The sequence below is a fragment of the Tinamus guttatus genome, unplaced genomic scaffold (genome assembly GCF_059628265.1).
Source record: "Tinamus guttatus ecotype Peru unplaced genomic scaffold, ASM5962826v1 Tinamus_guttatus_pri_ptg000387l, whole genome shotgun sequence".
In the NCBI taxonomy this organism is placed as follows: domain Eukaryota; kingdom Metazoa; phylum Chordata; class Aves; order Tinamiformes; family Tinamidae; genus Tinamus; species Tinamus guttatus.
Genome location: NW_028288921.1, coordinates 419587 through 444742, shown reverse-complemented (window position 1 = coordinate 444742; position 25156 = coordinate 419587). Strand labels below are relative to the sequence as shown.

Genomic DNA, 25156 nt, shown 5'->3' with positions numbered 1-25156 from the left:
GAGACCATCTGCTGCGGGTGATTCAGAAACAATTTCCCATCTCCATTGGCACTGGCCACTGAGAGGTGAACTCTGAGTGTTGCCCTTGGTCCCTAGGAGATCACACAGATCAAACACCCTTGGAGCTCGTCCCCTAGAGCCTATGGAGTCCACAAGCAGAACACGAGACCCCTTTGAGATCCATCTGTGAAGAAAGGCCATGCTTGAGGCAAATCGCAGAGGAGATGCTCTTTTGTTATAGGAAATGTTCTTGTGGAGGCCAGGCTTGGCATAAGGGTGCCCAGCCCCTAGTCCTTCCTGAGATCACAGAAATGTACCAGGAAGCACCATGTTACAAGAGCACTTAGGGCACATAGGCACAAGACAGCACAGCAGGACAGTGTGAAAATGAGAAGAGCCTTGAAAAGAGGAAAAAAAAAAAGTGGCCCTTTGAAGGGTGCAACAAGGAAATGCCTGCTATGGCAGTGTGGAGATGGTCCTGAGAAGCAGATTTCTGTCCCCATAGGCTGCATCCAGCCTCTCCTCCCCTCCACTCATGCCCCACTTGGACTGTTGGAGCAGTGTAGAAGGAAGGGACCAGTGCCGGGCGACACGTGACTATGACCTCCATGGGATAGCAGGGAAAAATTGCCCCCTGATTGAGGCTAGGGGAGCTGAGTTCTCCTAAAGGACACAGGAGCCATGGTCTCACCCTGTCTGTACTCGTGTGAGCCTGACTCTGTGTCCCTGAGCTCCAGTGCTGGAAGAGACAGTGCACAGGGAAACTCTCCTCATTGCATGGGAGACATCGGAAGTTGCTTAGTGGGGCTCAGAGTCTCCCCCCTCTTTGCTGGTGAAGGGGGAAGCCTGGCGTCCTGCTTCAACATGGTCCCTGTGGCAAATTCAAAAGAGACATTCCTGCAGAGAAATGTCATGAATCACACTATATATTTTTCCTTTACTGTAATATAAGAGAAAAAAAGCAAGCAAGAAAAAAATGAACAACACTTATCCTTACTGCCAAATCCCCTAGGACAGATCTTGTTGCTGGCACTAGACCCGCTGGATGAGTTTCCTTAGGGCATTCTTGAGCTCGTCGTTCCTCAGGCTGTAGATGAGGGGGTTCAGTGTTGGAGGCACCAGCGAGTACAGAACGGCCACCACCAGATTCACAACTGGGGAGGAGATGGAAGGGGGCTTCAGGTAGGCAAACATGCCAGTGCTGACAAACAAGGAGACCACAGCCAGATGTGGGAGGCACATGGAAAAGGCTTTGTGCCGACCCTGCTCAGAGGGGATCCTCAGCACAGCAGCCAAGATCTGCACGTAGGACACCACAATGAAAATGAAACACCCAAAGCCTAAACAGACACTACTCACAAGAAGCCCAGCTTCCCTGAGGTAGGACTCTGAGCAGGCCAGCCTGAGGATCTGAGGAACCTCACAAAAGAACTGCTCCACCACGTTGCCTTGGCACAGTGGAAGGGAAAATGTGTTCCCAGTTTGCAGGAGAGCAAGGAGAAAACCACAGGTCCAGGCAGCTGCTGCCATTTTGACACAAGCTCTGCTGCCCAGGAGGGTCCCATAGTACAGGGGTCTGCAGATTGCAACGTAGCGGTCATAGGCCATGACTGTGAGGAGAAAAAACTCTGCCGCAAACAAGACTGATAACAGGAAGATCTGTGCAGCACATCCTGAGTAGGAAATGGTCCTGTTGTTCCAAAGGGAAATGCTCATGGATTTGGGGACAGTGGTGGAGATGGAGCCCAGGTCAAGGAGGGAGAGGTTGAGAAGGAAGAAATACATGGGGGTGTGGAGGCGGTGGTCACAGGCTACGGCTGTGATGATGAGGCTGTTGGCCAGGAGGGCAGCCAGGTAGATGGCCAGGAAGAGCGAGAAGTGCAAGAGCTGCAGCTCCCGCCTGTCTGCAAATGCCAAGAGGAGGAACTTGCTGAAGGAGCTGCTGTTGGACATTAGTTCCTTAGGGGTACAGGAGTCCTGTCCAAGGAAGGAAAGAAAGCCAAAAGTTAAAGCAGGCTTTTCTGAGCCAAATGATTTCAGTTTCTCAAGGAACTCCCCACATTTCCTCTCTCCCTTATTTCAGCTCCCTTTCTGGTGCTCCACTTTGAACTGGCTGAGTGTGCCAAGTTCAGCAGGGACTCCTCCCCATAGCTCTGGAGGAGTTATTTCTGCTTTGCTGCGGGTGCAAATAGATGCACTAGTCTTTGAGTGGTATTTGTGGAGAAACCTTGGAATGGCATATTGCATTGCTTGGAATGGACTTAGTCCAAAGACCAAGTGGGAATATTCTCCATTCAGCAGCATGAGAGCTGAATACAGCCCTCACACCAGTTGTATCTGAAGGAGAAAAGCTCTGTGAGGGATTCACCCCCATCAGTCTTGCCCTCCTCAACAGAGATATTTGTATCTGAGTCTGCCACACCAGATCTCACTCCAACAAGGGAGAACAACAGTCAAAAGGAAACAAGGATAGACCTTACCCTTTCTACATGTCGAGATGTCTAGAAATAGACCCTGTCCTCATGCCTCCTTTAACCCTGCACCCTGCACCCTTATTCCAGGCACTGCAGAGAGAAGGAGTGGCTTTGATGCCCACAAGCTGCAGGAGGTGATGTCCACCCCTTCTATGGCAGGGCTCTTCAACGTTTAGAAATCAAGTCTTCTCTGCAAAAGGATAATTGGAGGAGTCTGTTGATACATAAGTGTGCATATAAATAATATATATGATGGTGCACATACAAACACACAAAGGTGCCTACTCACTGTAGGAACATTATTTGATAGAGCAGAAATCTTTGGCACTTCAATCATTCTCAGCATAAACCCTTGTGCATCACAACAGGAAAAAAAAAAAAAGAAGAAAAACTTGTTAGGACGTTGTCATGGGACCTGCTTCATCACTGAGCCTTGCCCCTCACTGTCGTGTACTGGCACCTCACTCACATGAAGGACAATGATACTCACAAGTGAGCCCAGTTCCCCCCGCAGAAACCTCCAGGAGCAGGGGAGTGTCCAGGGGCACCCCCATGTTTGCAGGTGCTAAGGAGCAGCTCAGATAGACCCTGATGCAGCAGCCCGGGAGAAGTTGGTGCTGTCTATGGACTAAGGGGTGGGTGAGGGGACAGTCTGAAGTCCCTGGCAGACTCTTTGGCTGCTCCTTGAATCTCTTAATGAGCCTCAATCTGTTGTCCAAATCTGACAGTTTTGTTTCCATTTTACTCTTACCAAGTGGAATGAAATTGTAAGCACCAACTCACTGGCTTCTCTTTCAGGAAATGCCTGCCTTGTCTTTCCTTTTGCAAAGTGCCCTCTGAAATGTGCTCACAGCTAGACCTGTGACCAGACCTGACCTCCGCAGCACCCTGCCAGCAGGAGAAGAAGCCTGACCTGGTAGAGGATAATCCTCCCACCCAGAACTTCTCCCCTCAGTGCTGTGAGAAGCTCCCTGGGCAGGCTGAGTGCTGACCTTTATAGGTGGCACAGTCACTGCTGCGGGCACACAGCACCTTTGGGTGAAGGGACCCTGCTCTGAAGTGCAGACCTCTCACCCTGTCTGCACAACCCGGCTTCACATCACTGCCATTTCTATTGGGGAAGGCAGCAGGATGCCCTGCCCTTAGGTGGTATGTTAGAGAATCCCTGCTCTGAAGCAGCTCCTCTTCCTCTGCACTGCAAAAACCAGGAGAAAGAAGAGAAGAATGCTGCCACCCATGAGGTGTGACGAGTTCTTATGTCCCCTTCAAGAAGCTCCGTAGCATTGTCCTGTAAGCACAAACTCACCGTGTCAAGAGCTGTGGTCTCCTCTGTCCTCCCGCTCCATACTGCCGTTCCCCTCTCGCTGCCTTCTCTCCTCTGCTGTCCGCAGCAGCAGGCAGTGCCCGCAGCCCTGCTGCTCTTGGCACAGGAGCTGCTCCTGCACTCGGCTGTCTCTGGGCAGTGCTGCCAGGTTGCCACGAGCTGCCTCCGTCCCAGGAGCCTGGCCCCGCTCAGGAGCAGAGGCCCAGCTGAACTCACCAATTTCTCTGTCCCTCGTGCTCCCTCCTCCTGGGAAATGTTCACTGGAATAGACTGAAGTAATCACCTGTCATCTTTTCCCATTGAGTGGAGAGCAACTATTTCCAACATTGCAAGTTCTTTCATCAGAGCATGACTATCTATGAGAAATAGAAATGTGCTCCTCTGGAACCCCCCAAACCCTCATCTCTGACCTAGGCAGGACACCTAGTTAGGACAAGAGAGGAGTTCCTTGACACATGGTTCAGGGACTGACTCAGATGTGTCAGTCTTGGCACCTCATGCTGGTCTAGAAGCCCCTGGCGTAAAGTGGGATTCAGAAAACTCCTGTGAACTTCACAGGCAGGTCAAGTGATTCCCCTTACCACAACTGAAGTGAGCACAACACAGAGGTCTGCAAGAGAGCTCCTTGTCTAAGCTGCAGTTCCAATCACTGGAGATGGAGGATGAGAGTCAGCTGATCACACACAAACACTCTCTGGTGACAGTCCAAAAGACTGAGGAGGTCCAAGGCCTGTGCCAGTGCCCACTTGCTCTGATGCAGCTCCTGGGAGACCTGCATGATCCTAGAGGATCGGGTTGGGGGGCCAATGGGGAATTGCATTGCCCATCTGAAATGACCCCAGGTGCCAAATAGAATGGCAGCCCCAGGAACAATGAAGATGAAGCATAGAAAGATTATAGCGCTAAGCAGCAGCTCTGGTAATTCAGTGCAGATCCTTGATTTGATGGCATAGAAAAGTGCTGGCAGGGCCTTGTCACATGCCTGGGGTGTCCAGCACAATCACGTGTCTCTAGCAAATGCAGCAGGGCACCTGCAGGAAAATCATGCCCCTTGGAGTGACTGCTGGGCAAGTGTCCCAGGGCATCCTACATTTCCATCCTGTACCCAAAGACATTCCAGCACTGGCTGTAGGGAAAGCCCATCCTGTCTACATCCATGGTGCTGCATAAATGGGAGGCATCCTCACCCCGCCAGGTCTCTGCTCCAGTTTCTGCCTTCTCAAAACCTTCTAGCTCTCCTCTCCTGAATTTCTGATCCCCCTGCCAGATGATATGAACAAGGACTGGGCTAATGCCTCAGGCTTGGCAGGTGTGACAGTCACAAGTGGCCCATGTGCCCATGTACAATCCCTGCACACATACACCCATGGTCCCTACGGCACTGCCACGGCCTTTGGGTGCCTGGCACTCCCCAGGTATCCCCTTTCCCCTGCTTATTGGCTTGATGGGGCCAGCAAAGGTGCTGCTGGTGTTGTTAATAGGCAGAGTGGGCAAAGGCACTTTTGGAGCTTCCTCACAACCTGCTGATCTCTCCATGGGCTTTGGAGTCTTCAGCCAGTGCCATTGTGGTGGCCTTTGCTCTGGAACAGAGCAGTGATGCACGGATTATGCCTCCAGCAGCAGCATCCCTGCACATCTGGGCATGCACTGATGCGAAAAGGAGAAACATGTCCTAAATAGTCATGACTTTATTCTGCATTTCCTATACTATAATTCATATTGCTTTCATGTACTCTCATACCAGCTTATTACAAGATGAAACTGGAGAGGACAAATAGCAAGGGTCTTTCCCGCTCTCCCCTCCCTTTTTTTTTCTCTTCTCCTTCATCTTATTTTTTCAGTAGGAGCTGGAGGAGGACCTGGAGCTGAGCCCACAGCAGGGCAACAAGGCTGCTGGTTGTCACATTTTCTTTGGATGGAGACTCTTCCCATCTGCCGGCCTGATGGTCATCAACCAGGTGGCCAAGACGGTGAGGAGAGCCTTAAACTGGGAGTGACTCAGGGGAGAAGAAGACCCCAGCAAGAGTGAGGAAGTGATGGCCTGGGATGGCAGGGAAATGTGCGGGAGGTGTAGACAAAGGAAACCCTGGAGAGAGCAGTGGGATGCAGGGAGCTCTGCTTAGGGATGGACAGAGAGCCTGTCAGGATTGTAGGGATGAGGTTTAGTGGGCAGAGCAACAGAGCTGGCCTTGTGTAGATCTCTGCTGTGGATCTCTAGAAAGGCATCATGATGGGATCCCCATAGTTTTTAACAAGACGTTGTGATGGCGTCTTTCTCCATGGTCTCCACCAAGGAATCATGGTGGGACCTCCATAGTCCCCACAAAGGCATCATGATAGGGTCTGCCATGGTGTGCAGCAGGGCATGATGATAGGGTCTCCTTGGAAACCACCAGGGCTTTGTGATGGCAGTAGTAACATGCCCATAAGGCCATTGTGAGCGTGTGGTCCCCATGGTGACCATGTCTTTGTTGGGGGCCAAGGCTCCAGGTTCCCCACTCTGAGGAGAGCAGCTCCAAGCAGTTCTGAAGGGTGGAGGACCTCAGGAAAGGCAGCCATCAAGTAGGCATCTGTTAAGAAGAAGAATGCTCCATACAAACAGGTGGTAAAATTAGGAAACATCTCTGGAGCCCAGCTAGCCTAAAGAGGGAACTGGCGTGTGGCCTTCAAGTCAATAAGGCAGCATGTGGAAAGGGGAAGAAAGGAGAGGCTGCAAAGGAGGAAATCACAAATATTGTCCAGTAAAGTAAGGATGGTTTGAGGAAAGCCAAATCTCCCTGCTCCTGCTTCAGTAAGAGTAAATAATGAAGAAGGAAAATGTGGGCTCACTGCTGAATGGGACTGGGATTCTAGCAAGCACAGCCCTATTTGGCTTCAGTCAACCTTCACCAACAAGGTGAAGCCTGAGAAATGTCTGAAAGGGGCAACTGGAGAGGTCACTTCTCTGTCCCTGCCCTGGCAAGTGTGTGCCCTGGGCAGAACTATGGGGTTGCCTGGGGTTGGGGCTTGGTTTGAGGGTTTGGCGTTTGGCAAGACAGGATCAAAGGCCTGTGGGATGAAAGAGCACAAAGTCTGAGCACAGGCTGAGATGAGGGTGAGCCTCAGCTCCACGATAACTGCTGTGGGCTGCTCTTTGGGTAGAAGTGGGATGGAGGACAGTCTGTGGCAGAAGACAGTCTTCCTCCTGGAGGCACCAAAGCAGGCTCGCTGTTCTTCACCTCCTCAGCAGGGTTTCATGCACTGTGCTACTTAAGATAGAAGTGATAGGCCAGAAAAGAGCAAAGGTGCCCTTAACACAAATTCTCCTGAGAACTTTATCTATGAATCTGCTTCCAGCCTTACTTCATTGCCATGGTCAGTGTTGTGCACCAACATAGTGCTGCCAAATAAGAAAAATGAAAATGTATTTCATAATGTTAAAAATGGCCAGAAGTTTTAGAAGGGATAATTTTTGTTATTCTATGAGAATGTTCTGACTTATGTCTAAAATCTGCTGTAGGGTTTGGATTCAATTTGATCACATACAGAGGCTGGTGCTGCTGGAGATTCCCTGGGGCAGTTGTGTTCCCCTGGGGTTCTGAAATCAAATGTCTGTTAAGACCACTTATTCCCCTGCATTGACTAGAAAGGGAATTCCAGACAACTGCATTTGACAGAGGCAACTACATAGATGGGGTCTGACACTTATCACTTTGAAAGTCAGCTTTGATTCAGATGATCTGAACATCTGCACTTTCCATGGTTTGAGTATTCCTTCTCCCCTTGCTCTTTATCGTTCAGACACCTCTCAACTCTTCCCTTGCTGCTTTGAGCTTCAGGGAGTCTTTCAGGAGACTCTTGTTGTCCCTTAACCAGGTCATTCACTCTATCCAGCCTTTACTATCTGTTTGTGAAAAGCGGTTCAAGGAAGGTTATTCCTTGTAGGCTGTAACATTCAGCTACTGGAGTGAGAAAAACAGTTTGATTTTAGCCAGAGTGATCCAAGGCCCCAGTGGCTGATGAGAGAAGTGGCAGAGCTGGGGAGCTGAGCAAGAAGGTTCTGCATACAGGTCTCCCCTCAAAACCATTACTTTTCACACACGTCCATACTTCATTAGGAGACACTCTAGGAAGTGGAGAATGTGCATATGGCTGATTCAGAAAATGGAAGAATAAAGCTCAAAAAAAAATAGCCATGTTTCTTTCCCAGGTGCTCATTGTAATCAGTCTAATGTTAATACACTCCTTTCCAATAAGCTATAGAAGATTTGAAAATTGAAGAAAATTATGGCAAGAATCATGGCTCCTGAGGGGTTTTGCATTTGACTGACCCCTTGGGAGTACTTGGTGCTGAGCCCATGAATCACCAATGCTGAGAGGAGACTGAAGAAACTTCTCAAGAAGTTCAAGTCAGAAGCACGTCCTGAAAGTTTCTTGGAGGCTTAATGGGTCCCACTGTGGTTCATTATCAAGCAAAGCCTCCCCAGGGGCTGATTAGAGCAGAGAGTTGGAAGCCATGATTGCAGATAGGAAAAGGCAAGGTGCAGGTTCCTCTGATGCCAGGTCAACCCTTCATGTGTGTTTTCAAGCAGAATGACCAAATAGAGGTGCCCAGTCCCTGAGTACAGACATCCTTTCCATCATGCTTTGCCCAAGGCTTTTGGTTGGAGCAGTGTGTAGGTGGGGGTGTTCAAGGCCTTGGGCAGGACACTGATCCAGGACACCTTGTGTGCCTGGGGGAAAGCAGGCAAGGAGGCCCTGTTGCCAGAAGGAAGAAGTGTCTTCTTCTAGGCCTCAATGGCAGACACACCAGCCATGACCAAGAGGACACAGACCTAGTTCTTGAGGAGATTTTTGGCACCGCCCTCGGCTGTCTCTCCCTTGGGCTCTCCTACACTTTCCCATGCCTGTGCCTGTTTCCCTGCAGCCTGTAGACATCAAGCTGCTTCCCCACCTTGTTCTCACCCCAGCATCTCTCCAGCTTTTCCCATGTCTCTCTGTCCTTAGTGACTGTTCCTTGAAGGCATTGCTTGATCTCAGGTCCAATCCAGGTGACCTGTTACACCACAGTACTACTCTTAAGTGACATTTCTCTTTTCTTCAAGTCAAGTCGGTACCTCAAGCTGCAGTTGGTGGTTCTTTCCCCTTCTCAAACTCTTTCCCACTACCAGAACAACTTCCATCATCCCCAAAACCACCCTGCAGCCAGTCACAGGCTCCTGCTCTGTTCCCATTAGCTGTGGCACTTGAGCAGGCTAAAGAAGCTCATGGCCCTCTGCTTCTCTATGCAGGCCATGTGCTTACCAGGCCTGAAAAGCAACCTCACAACAATAGAAGGGCCTGACTCTGGGGAGCCCATGTCAGGTGCTGACCCACAGGCTAAAAGAAAAAAAAAAAAGATTTTTTCAGCAGAACCCTTAACTTCTTTGCACTGAATAAACCTGAATCCTCTCCTCACAGGCTGGGCAAGTGATGCTCCAGCCCCCAACCTTCTTGGAGGCCTGAGACTGAACTCACTTCACGTGATGAGCAGAGAGCCCCAGTTGGATGCAGTATCTAGAGGTACTCTAATGAGTACAGAGTAGGGGGACTCCTCTTCATGCAGTCCAGGACACTGTGGCCTCCAAAGCATGTTGCTGGCTCACTGCCCACAAAGGTCCTCCAAAGAGCTGCTGCCCAGCTAGACATTCCCCAGCCCATCTCACTGGGAGGGTTCATCTGTCCTAAGACAGGACCTGGTTTTTCTCCTTATTGTAACACCATCCCTTCGAAGTAGACAATACTATCCTGTGTAGCCAAGCTGATTTCCCAAGGTGTCTTCTAGTTTTAATGAGCATCGGGATGGACCATCCTTGTGCTGGGTGGCTGGGGTCCTTAAATACCTTCTAGTTTTCCTAAACTCCATTGCCCTTCAGATTGTCAGATTCCCTCACCCGGAGGGAGCCTACACAAGCTCTCACCCAGACCTTGATCCACGCCATGCAAGAGCTCCTTCCATCTGAGCTGTTCCTTCACATCAAGGACATCCACCCCATCCTGCTCTTCCCCCCTAACCTTCCTGCCCGTAGAACTTGTCCTGTGCCTTCACAGCCCTCTAGTCATGTGAGTGGTCTCAAAGCATCTCCATTATTCCAACTGCCTTTCAATGCAGTGACAGCTCGTGCCTCTCCATCTGCTCCCCTCTGTGACCCAGGCTGCATGCACTTGTGTGGGATATTGGGGTTGGAAAGCCTGAGCTGTGGCACGGAGAAGAGATCTGTAATGGTGCAACCTGTTACCAAGAGTCAAGGACACTCTGTGTGCAATTGCCCAACTTAGCAGCAGGGACACGCTTGTGTAGAGAGCACTTGTCAAGGTTATGCTGAAAGGAGGTTCCCACAAAGAGAGTGAAGTCTGGAATGCCCAAGGCCAGGGAGAAACAGGAGAGGGATTTGCCTCCTAGGGGTAATTAATGGCACCTTGGGCCTGTGACAGAGGTGAACCCCTCTCCAGAAGGACAAGGTGCCACTGAAGAAGTACCTGGATCTGGGCAGCCTGTGATTTGCCACACTGAGGTCATCATTAGCCCATTTCCCTCATCTAAGTGTGGGAAGAGTTTCCACCGAGGGAGAGCTATAAGGGTGCGGCAACTAGAGTAGAGACCTTGATGTGATGTGACTCTCCCGTTTATGAAGCATGCCTCGCTGGAGATAAGGAGGACTTGGCCTTAGGCAATGGTGGCATCCTGTTGATTGGATACTGGTAAGAAACATGAGTCACTGTAGGCCTCTTGCCAGCCACCACTCCAAAGGGACATGGCTTTCCTAAAGGTCCCATGCTGTATCTGCTAGAACCACGTGGTTGTGCAGGACATCCCAGACACCCCACATGTCCCTGCAGGTCTCTGTCTGTGTCACTGAATCAAGCGCCTGCTCTGAATAACATTAACTGTTGGCAGGGTGTGCCTGGTGAGAGGAACTCTGGTGGCAGTCAGCATCTATCTCATTTCAGGTAATCCCTGGAAACGAAGGGTGGGAATGAGGTGGCCACACAGGAACACATGGTGACATTGGATGAGACAGAGGTGGTGCAAGGCATGTGCTAGTGTCTGCTGGCTCTGATGGAGCTGCTGGGAGACCCGTATCTTTCTAGATCATGAGTTGGGGGCCAAGTGGGGAATTTCCGTGGCCATCAGAAATTACCCCAGATGACCAATACTGCTAGAGCAGCACCCACTATGAAGCTGGGACACGAGTAGGTCCTTATGATGCAAGACCATAATGCCATCTGTCAGACTCTTCATCCAATTACATAAAAATAGACTTGAAGGGCCATGTCAGATGCCTGGGACATCCTGCACAACTGCATGTTTCTGGCAGATAGAGCCTGGTACTCCCAGGAAAGTCCTTTTGCAGTGGTGTTGGGCAAGTGCCCTAGGGTGTCCTCATTGTCCCACCTGTGCCCAAACAAATGAGTCCCACCTCTGCCTTTAGGCACAGTCTGCACTGCCCACATGCAAGCATGATGCTCTAATGGGATGCATATCACACAAATATCTTCTCTCGTGTCCCTAGGCTCCTGAAACCTTCTAGTTCTCTTCTCTGTCACCCCCTTTTTGGAACAAGGACAGTGTTAATGATGTCCACATGGTCACTGCAATACAGCCCAAGCCAGGACCTTCTTCACTGGTGCATTGTCCTTCCTGGAAATCAGATCAGCTCTGTCCCAGGCCCCAAGGTGCTGCAGAGGGAGCTAAGGGAGCAAAACCCTCTCTTGCCAGGGCTGGGCGGTCCAACTCTGTTTCCCCCTACCCCGGACTCTGCAGGCTTTGCCATCTTAGTGGGAATCTCCTCTCACCATCTCATGGACACCTGCTCTGCATGACAGCATGCCCGTGCTCTGAAGCGCAGCCACTGCAAACGCTGTGTCCTTGGCCCTTGGTAGAACAAGTTTCACCATCACCAACCTGTTCTCTGTGCCACAGCGAAGGCTCTGCAACTGAAACCTGCACAAGTGCATAAAGCCTGGAAATGAGAAAGGAGCAAATGGAGGTGCTCATCTGACTGAGACATTGTTGCTGGAATAGCTGGGATGTGGTGGAATCTCACACATGATTATAGAGCCTGTACAGTGGCAGGTTCCGAGATCTTCAGGATGGACCACAGGAAGATGAGCAAGGGGGCTGCCCTTGGTGTGAATGAGCAGCTCAGGTGTATGGAGCTCTTTGAACTCGAGGGCTAGGTCTTGGGTGCGAGCTTGTAGGTGACAAGGGTGAGACCACAGTGGGAGTGACCAAGCACCCAGGCAGGGTGAGAAGGTGGGTACAGTCTCCTTTAAGCAATGTGAGCAAGTATGCGGCTCAAAGGGCACCCCATGTGCACACACCCTCCCTGTACTGGCTCCCAGGCTGTGGAGATAGGTGTTCTCCAGGGCTGGTTGGCTCGTGCAATGACCTCCCAGGAGCTGGAAGAGGACCTAGAAGGCAGCAGTGTCCTGGTCCCCAGCACATGTCAGAACCTTCACCTCACAAACCACAGAGGACTCACGTCCCTCCTCCCCACACTCCTCCCAGCCACCAACTCCTCCCCAAAAGGCTGAGGGCAGCCTGAGGCCTCCTTGTCCACCCAGAGGACATGTCCCAGATGGGCTCCCATCAGCACTGCCAGCTGCTTGTTCCCAAGTGCCTGTCCCAGGAATCATTCTCTGGAGGGGATTGCTCACTTGTCCCAGCCATAGGCAGGGCAGGGCCAAGAGGATGTTCTTCCAGCATTGCCTTGAACAAGCGGCTTGTGAGGAGCAGGAATGGCCAGGCCCCATGGATGTCCCTGCAGCCAGCTGTAGGGAGCAGCTTGGGGATGTGGTTGAGTTCAGAATGGAGAAACTGGGTGCAGCAGCAGGGATGGTCATCACTGGTGCTGGTGGGGCAGGGCTGGGAGAGCTCCTGGCAGGTTCCCTTCTCCCAAGGGGAACATGGGGGCTTCCATGTGTGCCCATCCCTGCACCCGCACACGGCTCCCTGGCTCCACTGTGCAGACAGCACCCAGGGCAGGGTGCTCACCCCGGGGAAATGTCCCTCTGACACGGTCCCCATGACAGCCCGCACTGCCCTGTCCCCCCACAAACCCTGCTGGGCCCCATCCTTGTACCACACTGGGGTTGGTGCAGAGCCGTCCTTGGCCTCTGAGCTGGGAGGGAGGCTGGGCAGGGCCGGCTGGTCCTCTGGCTACAGGCACCGGGGCCGGCAGGAAGGAGCTGCCCAGGCAGCCAAACACTGACACTGAAGGTGACCTCAGTGACTCTCCAGGCTCCCTTCCTGGGCTTCCTGGGTCCCCACTGCCTCTTGTGGGACTGCAGAGATCTCCCTAGCCTGCACATTCATTGTTTTTGCCCTTTCCATTTGGGTGGCGCCCCTTGAATTTCTGAAGGTCCATTCACTGCTAGGAACATGGTGCCCTTGGAGACGCCCTGTGATCTCCTGGAGGCTCCATATGCATCTTCAGCCCTGTCACATGGAAGATAGTGCTTGACCATTCTCCACCTGCAGCAGCTCTGAGCACCCACAGGTGAGAACTGAATCCAACCCTCCTTCCCTAACTCATCATCTATGAGATCATTGCTGGAGGCCCTGGAGAGTCCTGAGAAAGAAACAGATACTTTGATGGCGAAAGTCCCTGAGCACATTTTAGAATCTGACTTTAGAAGGAGAGGCCAACCTTCAAATACGGCAGTGAGGAAATCCACTTTTATTTGAGCAAAGCCAGGACTGACACAGAAACACAAGGACATACATATTTACAGCAGGTATGGCAATTACACAGAGTAAGTTCATGCTTCTGGCAAAGTAGGATGCATTCAAAAACTTATGTAAAAAAAATCATTATAAACACAGGGAGAATGCTCAAAGCACAGAACTATCTGAGATGCATTAGGAACCACTTGTTAGAAAGGACAGGGAGCTTATTTCTAGCACCGACTGAGCCAGTTTCATTAGGGCGTTCTTCAGATCCTTGTTCCTCATGCTGTAGATGAGAGGGTTGACCGTTGGAGGCACCACTGCATACAGAACAGCCACCACCAGATGCAGAGCTGGGGAGGAGATGGTTGGGGGCTTCATGTAGGCAAACGTGCCACTGCTGAGAAACAGGGAGACCACGACCATGTGTGGGAGGCACATGGAAAAGGCTTTGTGCTGGCCCTGATCAGAGGGGATCCTCAGCACAGCTGTGAAAATCTTCACGTAGGACACCACAATGAAAATGAAACATGCAAAGAATAAACAAATACTAAGCATAAGAAGCCCAACTTCCCTGAGGTAGGAGTGTGAGCAGGAGAGCTTGAGGATCTGGGGGATCTCACAGAAGAACTGCTCCACCTCATTGTCTTGGCACAGCGTTAGTGAGAATGTGTTCCTAGTGTGCAGGAGGGAATTGAGAAAGCCGCTGGCCCAGGCAGCTGCTGCTATTTTGGCACAAGCTCTGCTGTCCATGATGGTCCCATAGTGCAGGGGTCTGCAGATGGCAACGTAGCGATCATAGGCCATGACAGTGAGGAGAGAAAACTATGCTGAAAACAATAATGCTACCAGGGAGACCTGGGTAACACATCCTGAGTAGGAAATGATCCTGTTGTTCCTCAGGGAATTGGCCATGGATTTGGGGACAATGGTGGAGATGGAGCCAAGGTCAAGGAGGGAGAGGTTGAGGAGGAAGAAGTACATGGGGGTGTGGAGGTGGTGGTCGCAGGCTACGGCTGTGATGATGAGGCCATTGCCAAGGAGGGCAGCCAGGTAGATGGCCAGGAAGAGCGAGAAGTGCAAGAGCTGCAGCTCCCGTGTGTCTGCGAATGGCAGGAGGAGGAACTCATTGAATGAGCTGCTGTTGGACATTAGCTCCTTTGGGACTCCTGTCCAAGGAAGGAAAGAAAGCAAAAATTTAGTGCAGACTTGTCTGATCCAAACCATTTTCTCAAAAATCCCCCATATTTCCTCTCTCCCTTAACTCAGCCCCATTTCAGGTAATCCACATTGAAATGGCTGCATTCCCTGCAGCAGGGACCCACTTCCCATAGCTCCAAAGGAGTTTTTTCTGCTGTGCTGCAGGTTTAACTGGATGTGTCAAACTACTCTTTGATTAGTGTTTCTGGAGATGCCTGGGAATGGCATCTTGCATTGCTTGGAAGGGACTTGGCCTGGAAAATCTGCTGGGAATATTCTCCATTCACCAGCATGAGAGCTGAATATAGCGCTCACACCGGTTGTGTGTGAAGGAGAAGAGCTTTGTGAAGGATTTGTCCCCATCAATCTTGCCCTCCTCAATAGAGATATTTGTATCTGAATCTGTCACACCAGATCTGATTCTGGCCAGGGAGGAGAACAGCCAAATGGAAGCAAGGAAAGACCTTACCTCTTTTTAGATGTCGAGATGTCTAGAGATAGACCTTGATAGACCTAGAGATAGACCTTGTCCTCATGCCACTGCACCGTCCGTGCCTGTATTCCAGAAACTTCAGAGAGAAGGAGTAGCTTTGGTGCACAAAATCTGCAGGAGTCGAGGGCCTCCCCTTCTATGGCAGGGCTCTTCAATATGCAGAAATCTAGTGTCCACTGCAAAAGGGTCACTGCAGGAGTCTGTTGGTATAGAAATGTGCATATATATATATGATGGTGCACACAGAAACATGCAAAGGTGCCTCCTCAATGTGGGAACATTCTTTGATAGAACAGAAATCCTTGGCATTTCAATCACTCTCAGGAGAAAAAAGACTTTGTCATGGGACCTGCTTCATCACCGAGCCTTACCCCTTAGTGTCGTGTACTTGCACGTCACTCACATGAAGGACAACGACACTCACAAGCAGGAGAAGGAGCCTGACCTGGTGGAGGATAATCCTCCCACCCAGAACTTCTCCCCTCAGTGCTGTGGGGAGCTCCCTGGGCAGGCTGAGCGCTGACCTTCACAGGCGACACAGTCACTGCTGCGGGCACACAGCACCTTTGGGTGCAGGGACCCTGCTCTGAAGTGCAGACCTCTCACCCTGTCTGGGACCTCTCACCCATCTGGGAAGGTGATGACCCGGCTTCACATCACTGCTGTTTCTGTTGGGGAAGGCAGCAGGATGCCCTGCTCTTAGGTGGTATGTTAGAGAATCCCTGCTCTCAAGCAGCTCCTCTTCCTCTGCACTGCAAAAGCCAGAAGAAAGAAGAGAAAAATGCTGCCAGCCATGGGGTGTGATGGCTTCTTATGTCCCCTTCAAGAAGCTCAGTAGCATTGTCCTGTAAGCACACACTCACTGTTTTAAGAGCTGTGGAGGTCTCCTCTATCCTCCCGCTCCACACTGCCGTTCCCCTCTCGCTGCCTTCTCTCCTCTGCTGTCCGCAGCAGCAGGCAGTGCCCGCAGCCCTGCTGCTCTTGGCACAGGAGCTGCTCCTGCACTCGGCTGTCTTTGGGCAGTGCTGCCAGGCTGCCACGAGCTGCCTCCGTCCGAGGAGCCTGGCCCCGCTCAGGAGCAGAGGCCCAGCTGAACTCATCAATTTTTCTGTCCCTCGTGCTCCCTCCTCCTGGGAAATGTTCACTGGAATAGAGTGAAGTAATCACCTGTTGTCTCTTCCCATTGAGTGGAGAGCGACTATTTCCAACATTGCAAGTCCTTTCATCAGAGTATGACTACCTATGAGAAATAGAAATGTGCTCCTGTGGAACCTTTGATGCTCATCTCTTCAGAGAATCACGGAATGGTTAAGGTGGAAGGAATCTCTAGAGATCATCTAGTCCAACCCCCCCTGCTCCAGCAGGGACACCCAGAGCACAGGGCACAGGGTGGCATCCAGGCAGGATTTTGAAGATCTCCAGAGAAGGAGACTCCACAACCTCTCTGGGCAGCCTGTTCCAGTGCTCTGTCACCCTCACAGTAGGTTCAGGGGATGAGTCACTCTGCCCATCTCATGCTGGTCTAACAGTCCCTGGCATGAAGTGGGATTCAGAAAAATCCTGCAAACTCCACGGGCAGCTCAAGTGATTCCCCTTTCAAAACTGAAGTGAGCACAACATAGAGGTCTGCAAGAGAGCTCCTTGTCTAAGCTGCAATTGCAATCACTGGAGATGGAGAATGGGAATCAGTTGCTCCCACACAAACACCTGGGGACAGTTGAAAAGACTGAGGAGGTCCAAGGCATGTGCCAGGGCCCACTTGCTCTGATGCAGCTCCTCGGAGACCTGCATCATCCCAGAGCATCAGGGTGGGGGCCTCAGGAGAATTGCATTGCCCATCTGAAATGACCCCAGATCCTAAATACAAGCCCCATTAACTATGAAGACCAGGCATAGAAAGATTGTGGCATAAAGCAGCAGTTTTGGTAATTGAATGCAGCTATTTGATCTGATGGCATAGAAAAGTGCTGGCAGAGCCTTGCCAGATGCCTGGGGTGTCCAGCACAACCAAATGTCTCTAGCAGATACAGTAGGGCACCTGCAGGAAAACCATGCCCCATTGCAGTGCTTGCTGGGCAAGTGCCTCAGGCTATGCTGCGTTTCCTACCTCTACCCTAATCAATGAATTCCAGCACTGACTGTAGGGAAATTGTCCCACCTGCATGCAGAACTGTCCCACCTACATGCAGAATGCTGCAAAAAGAGGAGGCACATCACTCCAAGCTCTGTGCTCTGGTCTCTGAACTCTCAAACCCTTCTTAATCCCCTCCCCTGAATTCCTGCTCACCCCGCTAGATTGTATGAACAGGGAGTTCTTCAGTAGCACCTTCACTTTTCTAGAGATTGCTTCAAGAAATCTGCCATCCTGCCCTGTCCCTCAGGATAGGCAGCTGTGACAGTCACAAGTGCTCCATGTGCCCACCTACAGCACCTGCACACATACACCCATGGTGCCTATGGCACTCGCATGGTCTTTGGGTGCCTGGCACCCCTTGAGTATCTCCATTCTTGTGGTTATTGGCCAGATAGGCCCAGCAAAGGTGCTACTGGTGCTGTCAACAGGCAGAGTGGGCAAAGGCACTTTTGGAGCTTCCTCACAACCTGCTGGTCTCTCCATGGTCTTCGGAGTCTTCAGTCAGTGTCCTTGGGGTGGCCTTTGCTCTGGCACAGTGATGCACAGAACATGCCTCCAGCAGCAGCATCCCTGCACATCTGGGCATGCACTCATGCAACAAGGGGAAATGTGTCCTAAGGATTCATGGTTTAATTCTGCATTTCAGATATCATAATTCATATTGCTTTATTGTACAATCATCCCAGCTTATTACAAGCTGAAAATGGAGAGGACAATGAGCAAAGATTTTTTTTTGCTTTACTTTTTTTTTTTTTAGCAGGATTCGGAGGAGGACCTGGAGCTGAGCACACAGCAAGGCAGCAAAGCTACCAGGTGTGACATTTCATTTGGAAGGAGACTCTTCCCATCTGCCCACATAAAGGTCATCAACCAGCTGTCCAAGCTGGTGAGGAGAGCCTTAAATTGGGAGTGAGTCAGGGGAGAAGAAGACTCCAGCAAGAGAGAGAAGGTGATGGCCTGAAATGATAAGGAAAGGTGCAGGTGAGAGAGCAGTGGGATGCAGGGAGCTAGGCTTAGGGATGGAAAGAGAGCCAGTCGGGAGTGTTGTTATGAGGATTAGTGGGCAGAGCAACAGCTATGGCCTTGTGAAGATCTCTGCTATAGATCTCAAAAAAAGCGATAATGATGAGGTCCCCATGGTCTTCACCAAGACATTGTGATGGCGTCATTCTCCATGGTCTCCCCCAAGGCATCATGATGGTATCTCCATAGTCCCCACAAAGACATCGTGATAGGGTCTCGGTGGTCTCCACCAGGGTATCGGAATAACGTCCCCATGGAAACCACCAGGGCTTTGTGATGGGAGTGGCGTCATGTCCATAAGGCCGCTGTGAGGGGACGGGCCCCATGGTGACCATGCCCTTGCTGGGGACAGAGACCCCAGGCTCCCCACTCTGAGGAGAGCAGCTCCATCAGGAGGGAGCAGCTCCCCTTGGTGCCGCTGTCAGGTCCCCACGAGAGGATCCTGAACATGGACAAGGAGCATCAAGCGAACGCCTGCTCCCAGCCCATAGACGGGCTCTCGGCTTGCAGGAGAGCGGGAGCGAGGTGAGCAGTGGGGCTGAAGGGAAAGGCAGGCAGCGGGGATGGCACCAACACGGAGAGCACAAGGATGGTGTCAAAGGGGAGTCAGGATGAAACGAGAGTTAGGAGCTCTTCTGTGGAGGGCTTATTTCTTCCTGGCCATGGCCTTTGCTTGGGATAGATTTAGTTTGTGCAAAGTCAGCCACATGAAAAGAGTGCATTTCCTTGAAGCTGGTCCCTGACTTTCTGCACCAGTTGAGAGAGGACGATACCTCCAAGTGCGACGTGCTCTGTGCAGTGAGAGGTGGCAGGGACAGCTGTGGGTAGGGGGGCTTTTCTGAGCACAGGGCTCTGAGTGGGACAAAGAAACCTTACAGGTATAGACCTGATAGTAACAGAAAAGTTTAGAAAATTTGATAAAAAACAGATCTAGACAGAAATTAAGAAAAAGAATTAAAGAAAAAAAAGATTTGTTATACTTCCCGTCATTATTCATTGTTGTGTTTTAGTACACTAGACTTCGGCATCATCATTTTTTCTTCAAAAGGAAAGTGATTTTCAGAAGTGGGTGGGCTGCAGTCCCAGAGTCCTGCACAGCTGGTGCCATTCCAGGTGCTGTGGTCCCCTGTCCCCAGCCTCCCTCTGCAGCTCTGAGGGGCTCTGCTCTCCCGCAGGTCCCTGCGAGAGCTCTCAGGCCCACGCAGGTCACAGTCACTCAGAGACACTGGGACATCTCCAAGTCCCGCTGGGTGCTGGTGCTTGGACACTTGAGCTCTGCCTGCAAAGATGAAGGACTGTTTTCAATGTCTTCAAGTGATTAAAGAGTGGAAATCTTCAGGAACTTGCTGAATCTGCTGTGAAGAACTATTTATCTGCCCTTGTCTTTTAGTGTCCACTGCTCTCTCCATTTGACTGTAGAGGAAATCTCTGTGATCGCCCCCGTATTTTCTATGTCTTGAATACATTAATCATTTCTGTAGCCCCTCTGGGCAGCCCCTCTCCCAGCACAGCATTCACCCCCAGTGCAGGCATTTTCTGCCCCTGGGGGTCTCCTATGCTCCATGGTGGCTCCATAGCCCCTTCCAGGAGGATGGGCATCTGTCCCAGCTCTGTAATGAGTGGGACTGTCCTCAGCAGATCCCTCCTGAGCACTCACCCTCTCCAGGGCACTGGGCACCCACAAGTGGCAGCTGAATCCAGTCCTCTTTCCCTAACACAGGAACATGGCTGCACAGCCCTCTGGTGTATCAGCCAAGCCTCCCGCATTTGTATCATCACAAAATTTGCTGGGAGAGCACTCTGTTCCTTCTTCCAGGTTACTGATGGAGAAGTTGAACAGGATTGGACCCAATACTACTCCCTGGGGGACACAGCTGGCTCCAGGCCCCCAGCAGACTCTGTGCAAATGTCTGGGCACAAGTAGGAAAACCTGAGAGAACCTGAGGTCCTTTCCTAGCAACTACTAAAGAAAGGCAGAGTTTCCTCATAGCTCCTGCCCATGCAGATGTGCTAGAAATCCCGAGCATGTATCATGGCCTTGCAGGCCTACTTCAGTGTCACTGAATCAAGTGTCCGAAATGAATTACAGTCACAGTTTACATTGTCAACATCTCCATGTGTCTCAGCTTCCTAGTGAGTGTGGCTATAACACTAGTGAGCAACTAGTGCTATTTCAGATGGCCAAGGAAGATGCCCACCGGGCCTTGACCAGGCATTCTAGAAAGATGTGAGTATCACATTTGCTTTAGCAGAGCAATAGACACTAGCCCGTGCCTGGGACAACCCTGTCTCTTCAGATGTCACCTGGTGTCACCAGGAAATTGCCTCCCACCCGAACTGCAACGGGGAGGCAGCCTCTAGACTTTCCTTCAATTCACTCATGTTTAGTTTTGTGTGTTGGAGCTTTGCATGAAATCATGGAAACCCATGCTGACCCTTGGTTGCCATTTCTGTAATATTAGAGAGATTTGAGACGACACTCTAACCATAGGCACGAGAGCTGAGATCTTCTAAACAACACTGGACCCCTGGTCTCACCCCACCTGTCCTTGTCCCACCGTGACTCTGTACCCCAGAGGTCCCTTGGTGTCAGTGTTGGAAAATCTGCTACAGAGGGAAACTCTCCTCCCTGCACTGGGCACATCCAAGGGAGCTCAAAGAAGCGGCTCAGAGAATCCCCCCTCTCTGCTAATGAAGGGGGAAGCCTGGCTTCCTGCTTTATCATTGTCTATGTTTAAATGCTAAAGGAGACATTCCTGTGCAGTCGTGACAAAAACTAGGTATCTTTATTTTAGTATTTATTAGTTTAAAATGGATGTAAAAGAGAGAATTAAAAAAGGAAATGGATAAAATACAGCCTCGATGCCAGATATTCTGGTGAATGAATGAAACAGTTGTTATCATTGACCTTGTACCCACTGGATGAATTTCCTCAGTGTCTCCTTGAGCTCCTTGTTCCTCATGCTGTAGATGAGGGGGTTCAGGGCTGGAGGCCCCACCGAGTACAGAATGGACACAACCATATCTAGAAGTGGGGAGGAGATGGAGCGGGGCTTCAGGTAGGCAAACAATATAGTAATGAAAAACAAGGAGACCACAGCCAGGTGCGGGAGGCACATGGAAAAGGCTTTGTGCCGGCCCTGCTCTGAGGGGATCCTCAGCACAGCTCTGAAGATCTGTACGTAGGACACCACAATGAAAGTGAAACACCCAAAGACTAAACAGGCACTAACCACAATAATCCCAGCTTCCCTGAGGTAGGAGTCTGAGCAGGAGAGCTTAAGGATCTGGGAGATCTCACAGAAGAACTGCTCTACCACGTTGCCTTGGCAGAGGGGTAGGGAAAATGTGTTCCCAGTGTTCAGGAGAGCATTGAGAAAACCACTGGCCCAGGCAGCTGCTGCCATTCTGACACAAGATCTGCTGCCCAGGAGGGTCCCGTATTGCAGGGGTCTGCAGATGGCAACATAGCGGTCGTAGGCCATGACTGTGAGGAGAAAAAACTCTGCTGAAAACAAGAAGACCATGAAAAATATCTGGGCAGCACATTCCAAATAGGAAATGGCCCTGGTGTTCCACAGAGAATTGGCCATGGCTTTGGGAACAGTCGTGGAGATGGAGCCCAGGTCGAGGAGGGAGAGGTTGAGGAGGAAGAAGTACATGGGGGTGTGGAGGTGGTGCTCGCAGGCTACGGCTGTGATGATGAGGCCGTTGGCCAGGAGGGCGGCCAGGTAGATGGCCAGGAAGAGCGAGAAGTGCAAGAGCTGCAGCTCCCGCCTGTCTGCAAATGCCAAGAGAAGGAACTCGTTGAATGAGCTGCTGTTGGACATTAGTTCCTTCGGGGCACAGGAGTCCTGTCCAAGGAAGGAAAGAAAGCCAAAAGTTAAGGCAGGCTTTTCTGAGCCAAACCATTTCAGTTTCTCAAGGAACTCCCCACATTTCCTTTCTCCCTTATTTCAGCTCCCTTTCTGGTGCTCCACTTTGAACTGGCTGAGTGTGCCAAGTTCAGCAGGGACTCCTGCCCATAGCTCCGGTGGAGTTGTTTCTCCTTTGCTGCAGGTGGAAATAGATGCACTAGTCTTTGAGTGGTATTTGTGGAGATGCCTTGGAATGGCATATTGCATTGCTTGGAATGGACTTAGTCCAAAGACCAAGTGGGAATATTCTTCATTCACCAGCATGAGAACTGAATACAGCCCTCACACCAGTTGTGTCTGAAGGAGAAGAGCTCTGTGAGGGATTCACCCCCATCACTCTTGCCCTCCTCAACAGAGATATTTGTATCTGAGTCTGCCACACCAGATCTCACTCCAACAACGGGGAACAACACTCAAAAAGATACAAGGATAGACCTTACCCTTTCTACATGTCAGGATGGCTAGAGATAGACCTTGTCCTCATGCCTCCTTTAACCCTGCACCCTGCACCCTTATTCCAGGCACTGCAGAGAGAAGGAGTGGCTTTGATGCACACAAGCTGCAGGAGACGATGCCGACCCCTTCTACGGCAGGGCTCTTCAACATTTAGAATTCAAATCTCTGCAAAACGATAAGTGGAGGAGTCTGTTGATATATAAGCATGCATATAAATAATGTATATGATGGCGCACACACAAACATGTGGAGGCCTGCTTTGGAGACGGAAGTGCTGAATGCCTTGGTAGTGGACGATTGACCACAAGGACGAATGTCTTATCAGCAAGGAGCAAAGCAGGAAAAGGAGGAGGACAACAACAGCATGTGGAATGTCTTGTCAGCAGATGAGGAACAAAGCAAGGAAAAGAAGATAACCACAACTGCACGGCTGGCAAGATGCTGATTGATTGTAATCTTTGCAACACTTGTGTTAAAAGAGTATAAAAGGAGTTGGTTTGAGAATAAAGTTGTCTCACTCTGCATCCCAGACTGAGTCCGTTCTTTCGCAAGGTGCAACAAATGGCGCCCAACGTGGGGCACGAAGACTAGCTCTCTCTTGGCTGCACCGCCCAGCTGAACTCCCGGGATTCACGCTGAAAGGAAGCGTAAGGATCACGCTGAAAGGAAGCGTCCTTTGTGTGCACACCAACACCTCTTGAAAGGAAAGAGGTAAGCAGCTGGGGACTATGGGGTTACACTTAACGAAGGAACAAAAAGATGTTTTAGAAGCCTTTTCTAAGATCTTAAAACAACAGGGCAAGAAATTAGATGAGGAAGATCTACAAAAGGTTCTTGCATGGGCTTCTAAAAATGATCCCTCCGTGAACAGTAAGAACGTATTTGATACGGAGAAGTGGGACCAAATTGGGGTCCGATTATGGGACTGTGCCACTCGCGGGGATAAGGCTGCTGCTGGCCTGTTGCCACAATGGCGAGTTGTATTCGAAACGCTGAAATCTCACAGTGGGCCGCAGTTGAACACAAATGACGGAGTCGAGGCTCCTGCCATCCCCTCCGCGCCTCCATTACCTCAGTTATGTCCTGATGAGAATCAGGAAACAAAATGCGCTACAAAAGCCTTCACGGTACAGTCGCCTGATGACCAGGACGATAATCCTTTTGACCCGGGTCCTATTAACCCGGAGAAGGAACCAGACCTATACTCCCTGGATCTGCATGATAAATGGGCTTCAGTAAAACGAGGAGCAAAACAGGCGGGGGATGTGGGCATGCTGAAAGCCTTCCCCGTTATCTATGCGCCAGACCAGAATCCACGCTGGGAAGGATTGTCATACAATCTTATTAAGGACGTGCGGCGCACGGTGACAGATCACGGCCTTGGCGCACCATATACCACCCACCTTATACAAACTCTTTGTGATTCTTCGGTTTTTACTCCTCACGATTTTAAAACTTTGTTTCGCCTGATTATGACTGATATGCAATATACGATGTGGGAATCAAAAATGAGAGAGCTTGCTCGAGGACAGGGGGAGGAAAACCAGCGCCAGTCAAAAAGAGGTCCTTTACGGACTGTTACTGTGGACATGCTAATGGGGGAGGGTGACCACAGTGCCACAACAGCACAAGCAGGAATTCCCCCTGAGGGCCTGCAGCAAGTTAAGGCACTTGCTCTCCGCGCCCTTAAGGCCGTCCCGGAGGCTGGTAAACAACGACAGCCTTTTGTTACCATAAGACAAGATGCGAATGAGCCTTACATGAAGTTTTTAGATAGGCTTAATGAGGCTCTGGAGAAGCAAATTGATAATGAACAAGCACGAAGCTATATTTTTAAACAACTAGCAATTGAGAACGCTAACCCTGATTGCCAGAGAGTTTTGCGAACACTAAAAGATCCTACTATTGATGACATGCTGAAGGCGTGCATTAACGTCGGCTCTAAACTGTATGAATGTTCTCTGATGGCCGAGACGTTTGCAACAATGTCTATGAAAAATCCATGCTTTGCTTGTGGCCAATTTGGTCATATCCGTAAATACTGTCCAAAAAGGCAAGCAAACAGAGGAGCGCCTGGAATATGTCCGCGCTGTCACAAAGGACGACACTATGTTAATCAGTGTCGATCAAAATTTGATAAGGAAGGTCAACCATTAGCCCCTTCGGGAAACTTCAAGCGCAGCGCGGCGAGGGGTCGCGCTGTGACAGCAAATCACCCCTCAGAGCGGCCTCACCAGGAAGCAGCCGCCGCTTGTGCGCCAGCACAGGGGGCAGCGCCGGTGTGGACCTGGCCACCACAATAGAAGTGCTAATTACTGATACATCAGTTGTGCTAATTCCAACTGGTGTCCATGGCCCCCTGGGGCAAGGAATAGCAGCACTATTGATTGGGCGATCTTCAACAACAAGACAAGGGCTGTTTGTGTTACCTGCAGTTATCAATG

At 50.7% G+C, this 25156-nt stretch overlaps 1 protein-coding gene across 1 annotated transcript; it reads right to left on the bottom strand.

Moving 5' to 3' along the window:
• Positions 1-1032: 1032 nt before the first annotated feature.
• LOC148593483 (olfactory receptor 14A16-like) lies at positions 1033-1953 on the bottom strand. The gene has a single exon (XM_088530785.1). It carries the CDS (start codon positions 1951-1953, stop codon positions 1033-1035), a length of 921 nt encoding a protein of 306 aa, XP_088386911.1.
• Between the last annotated feature and the right edge of the window lie 23203 nt (positions 1954-25156).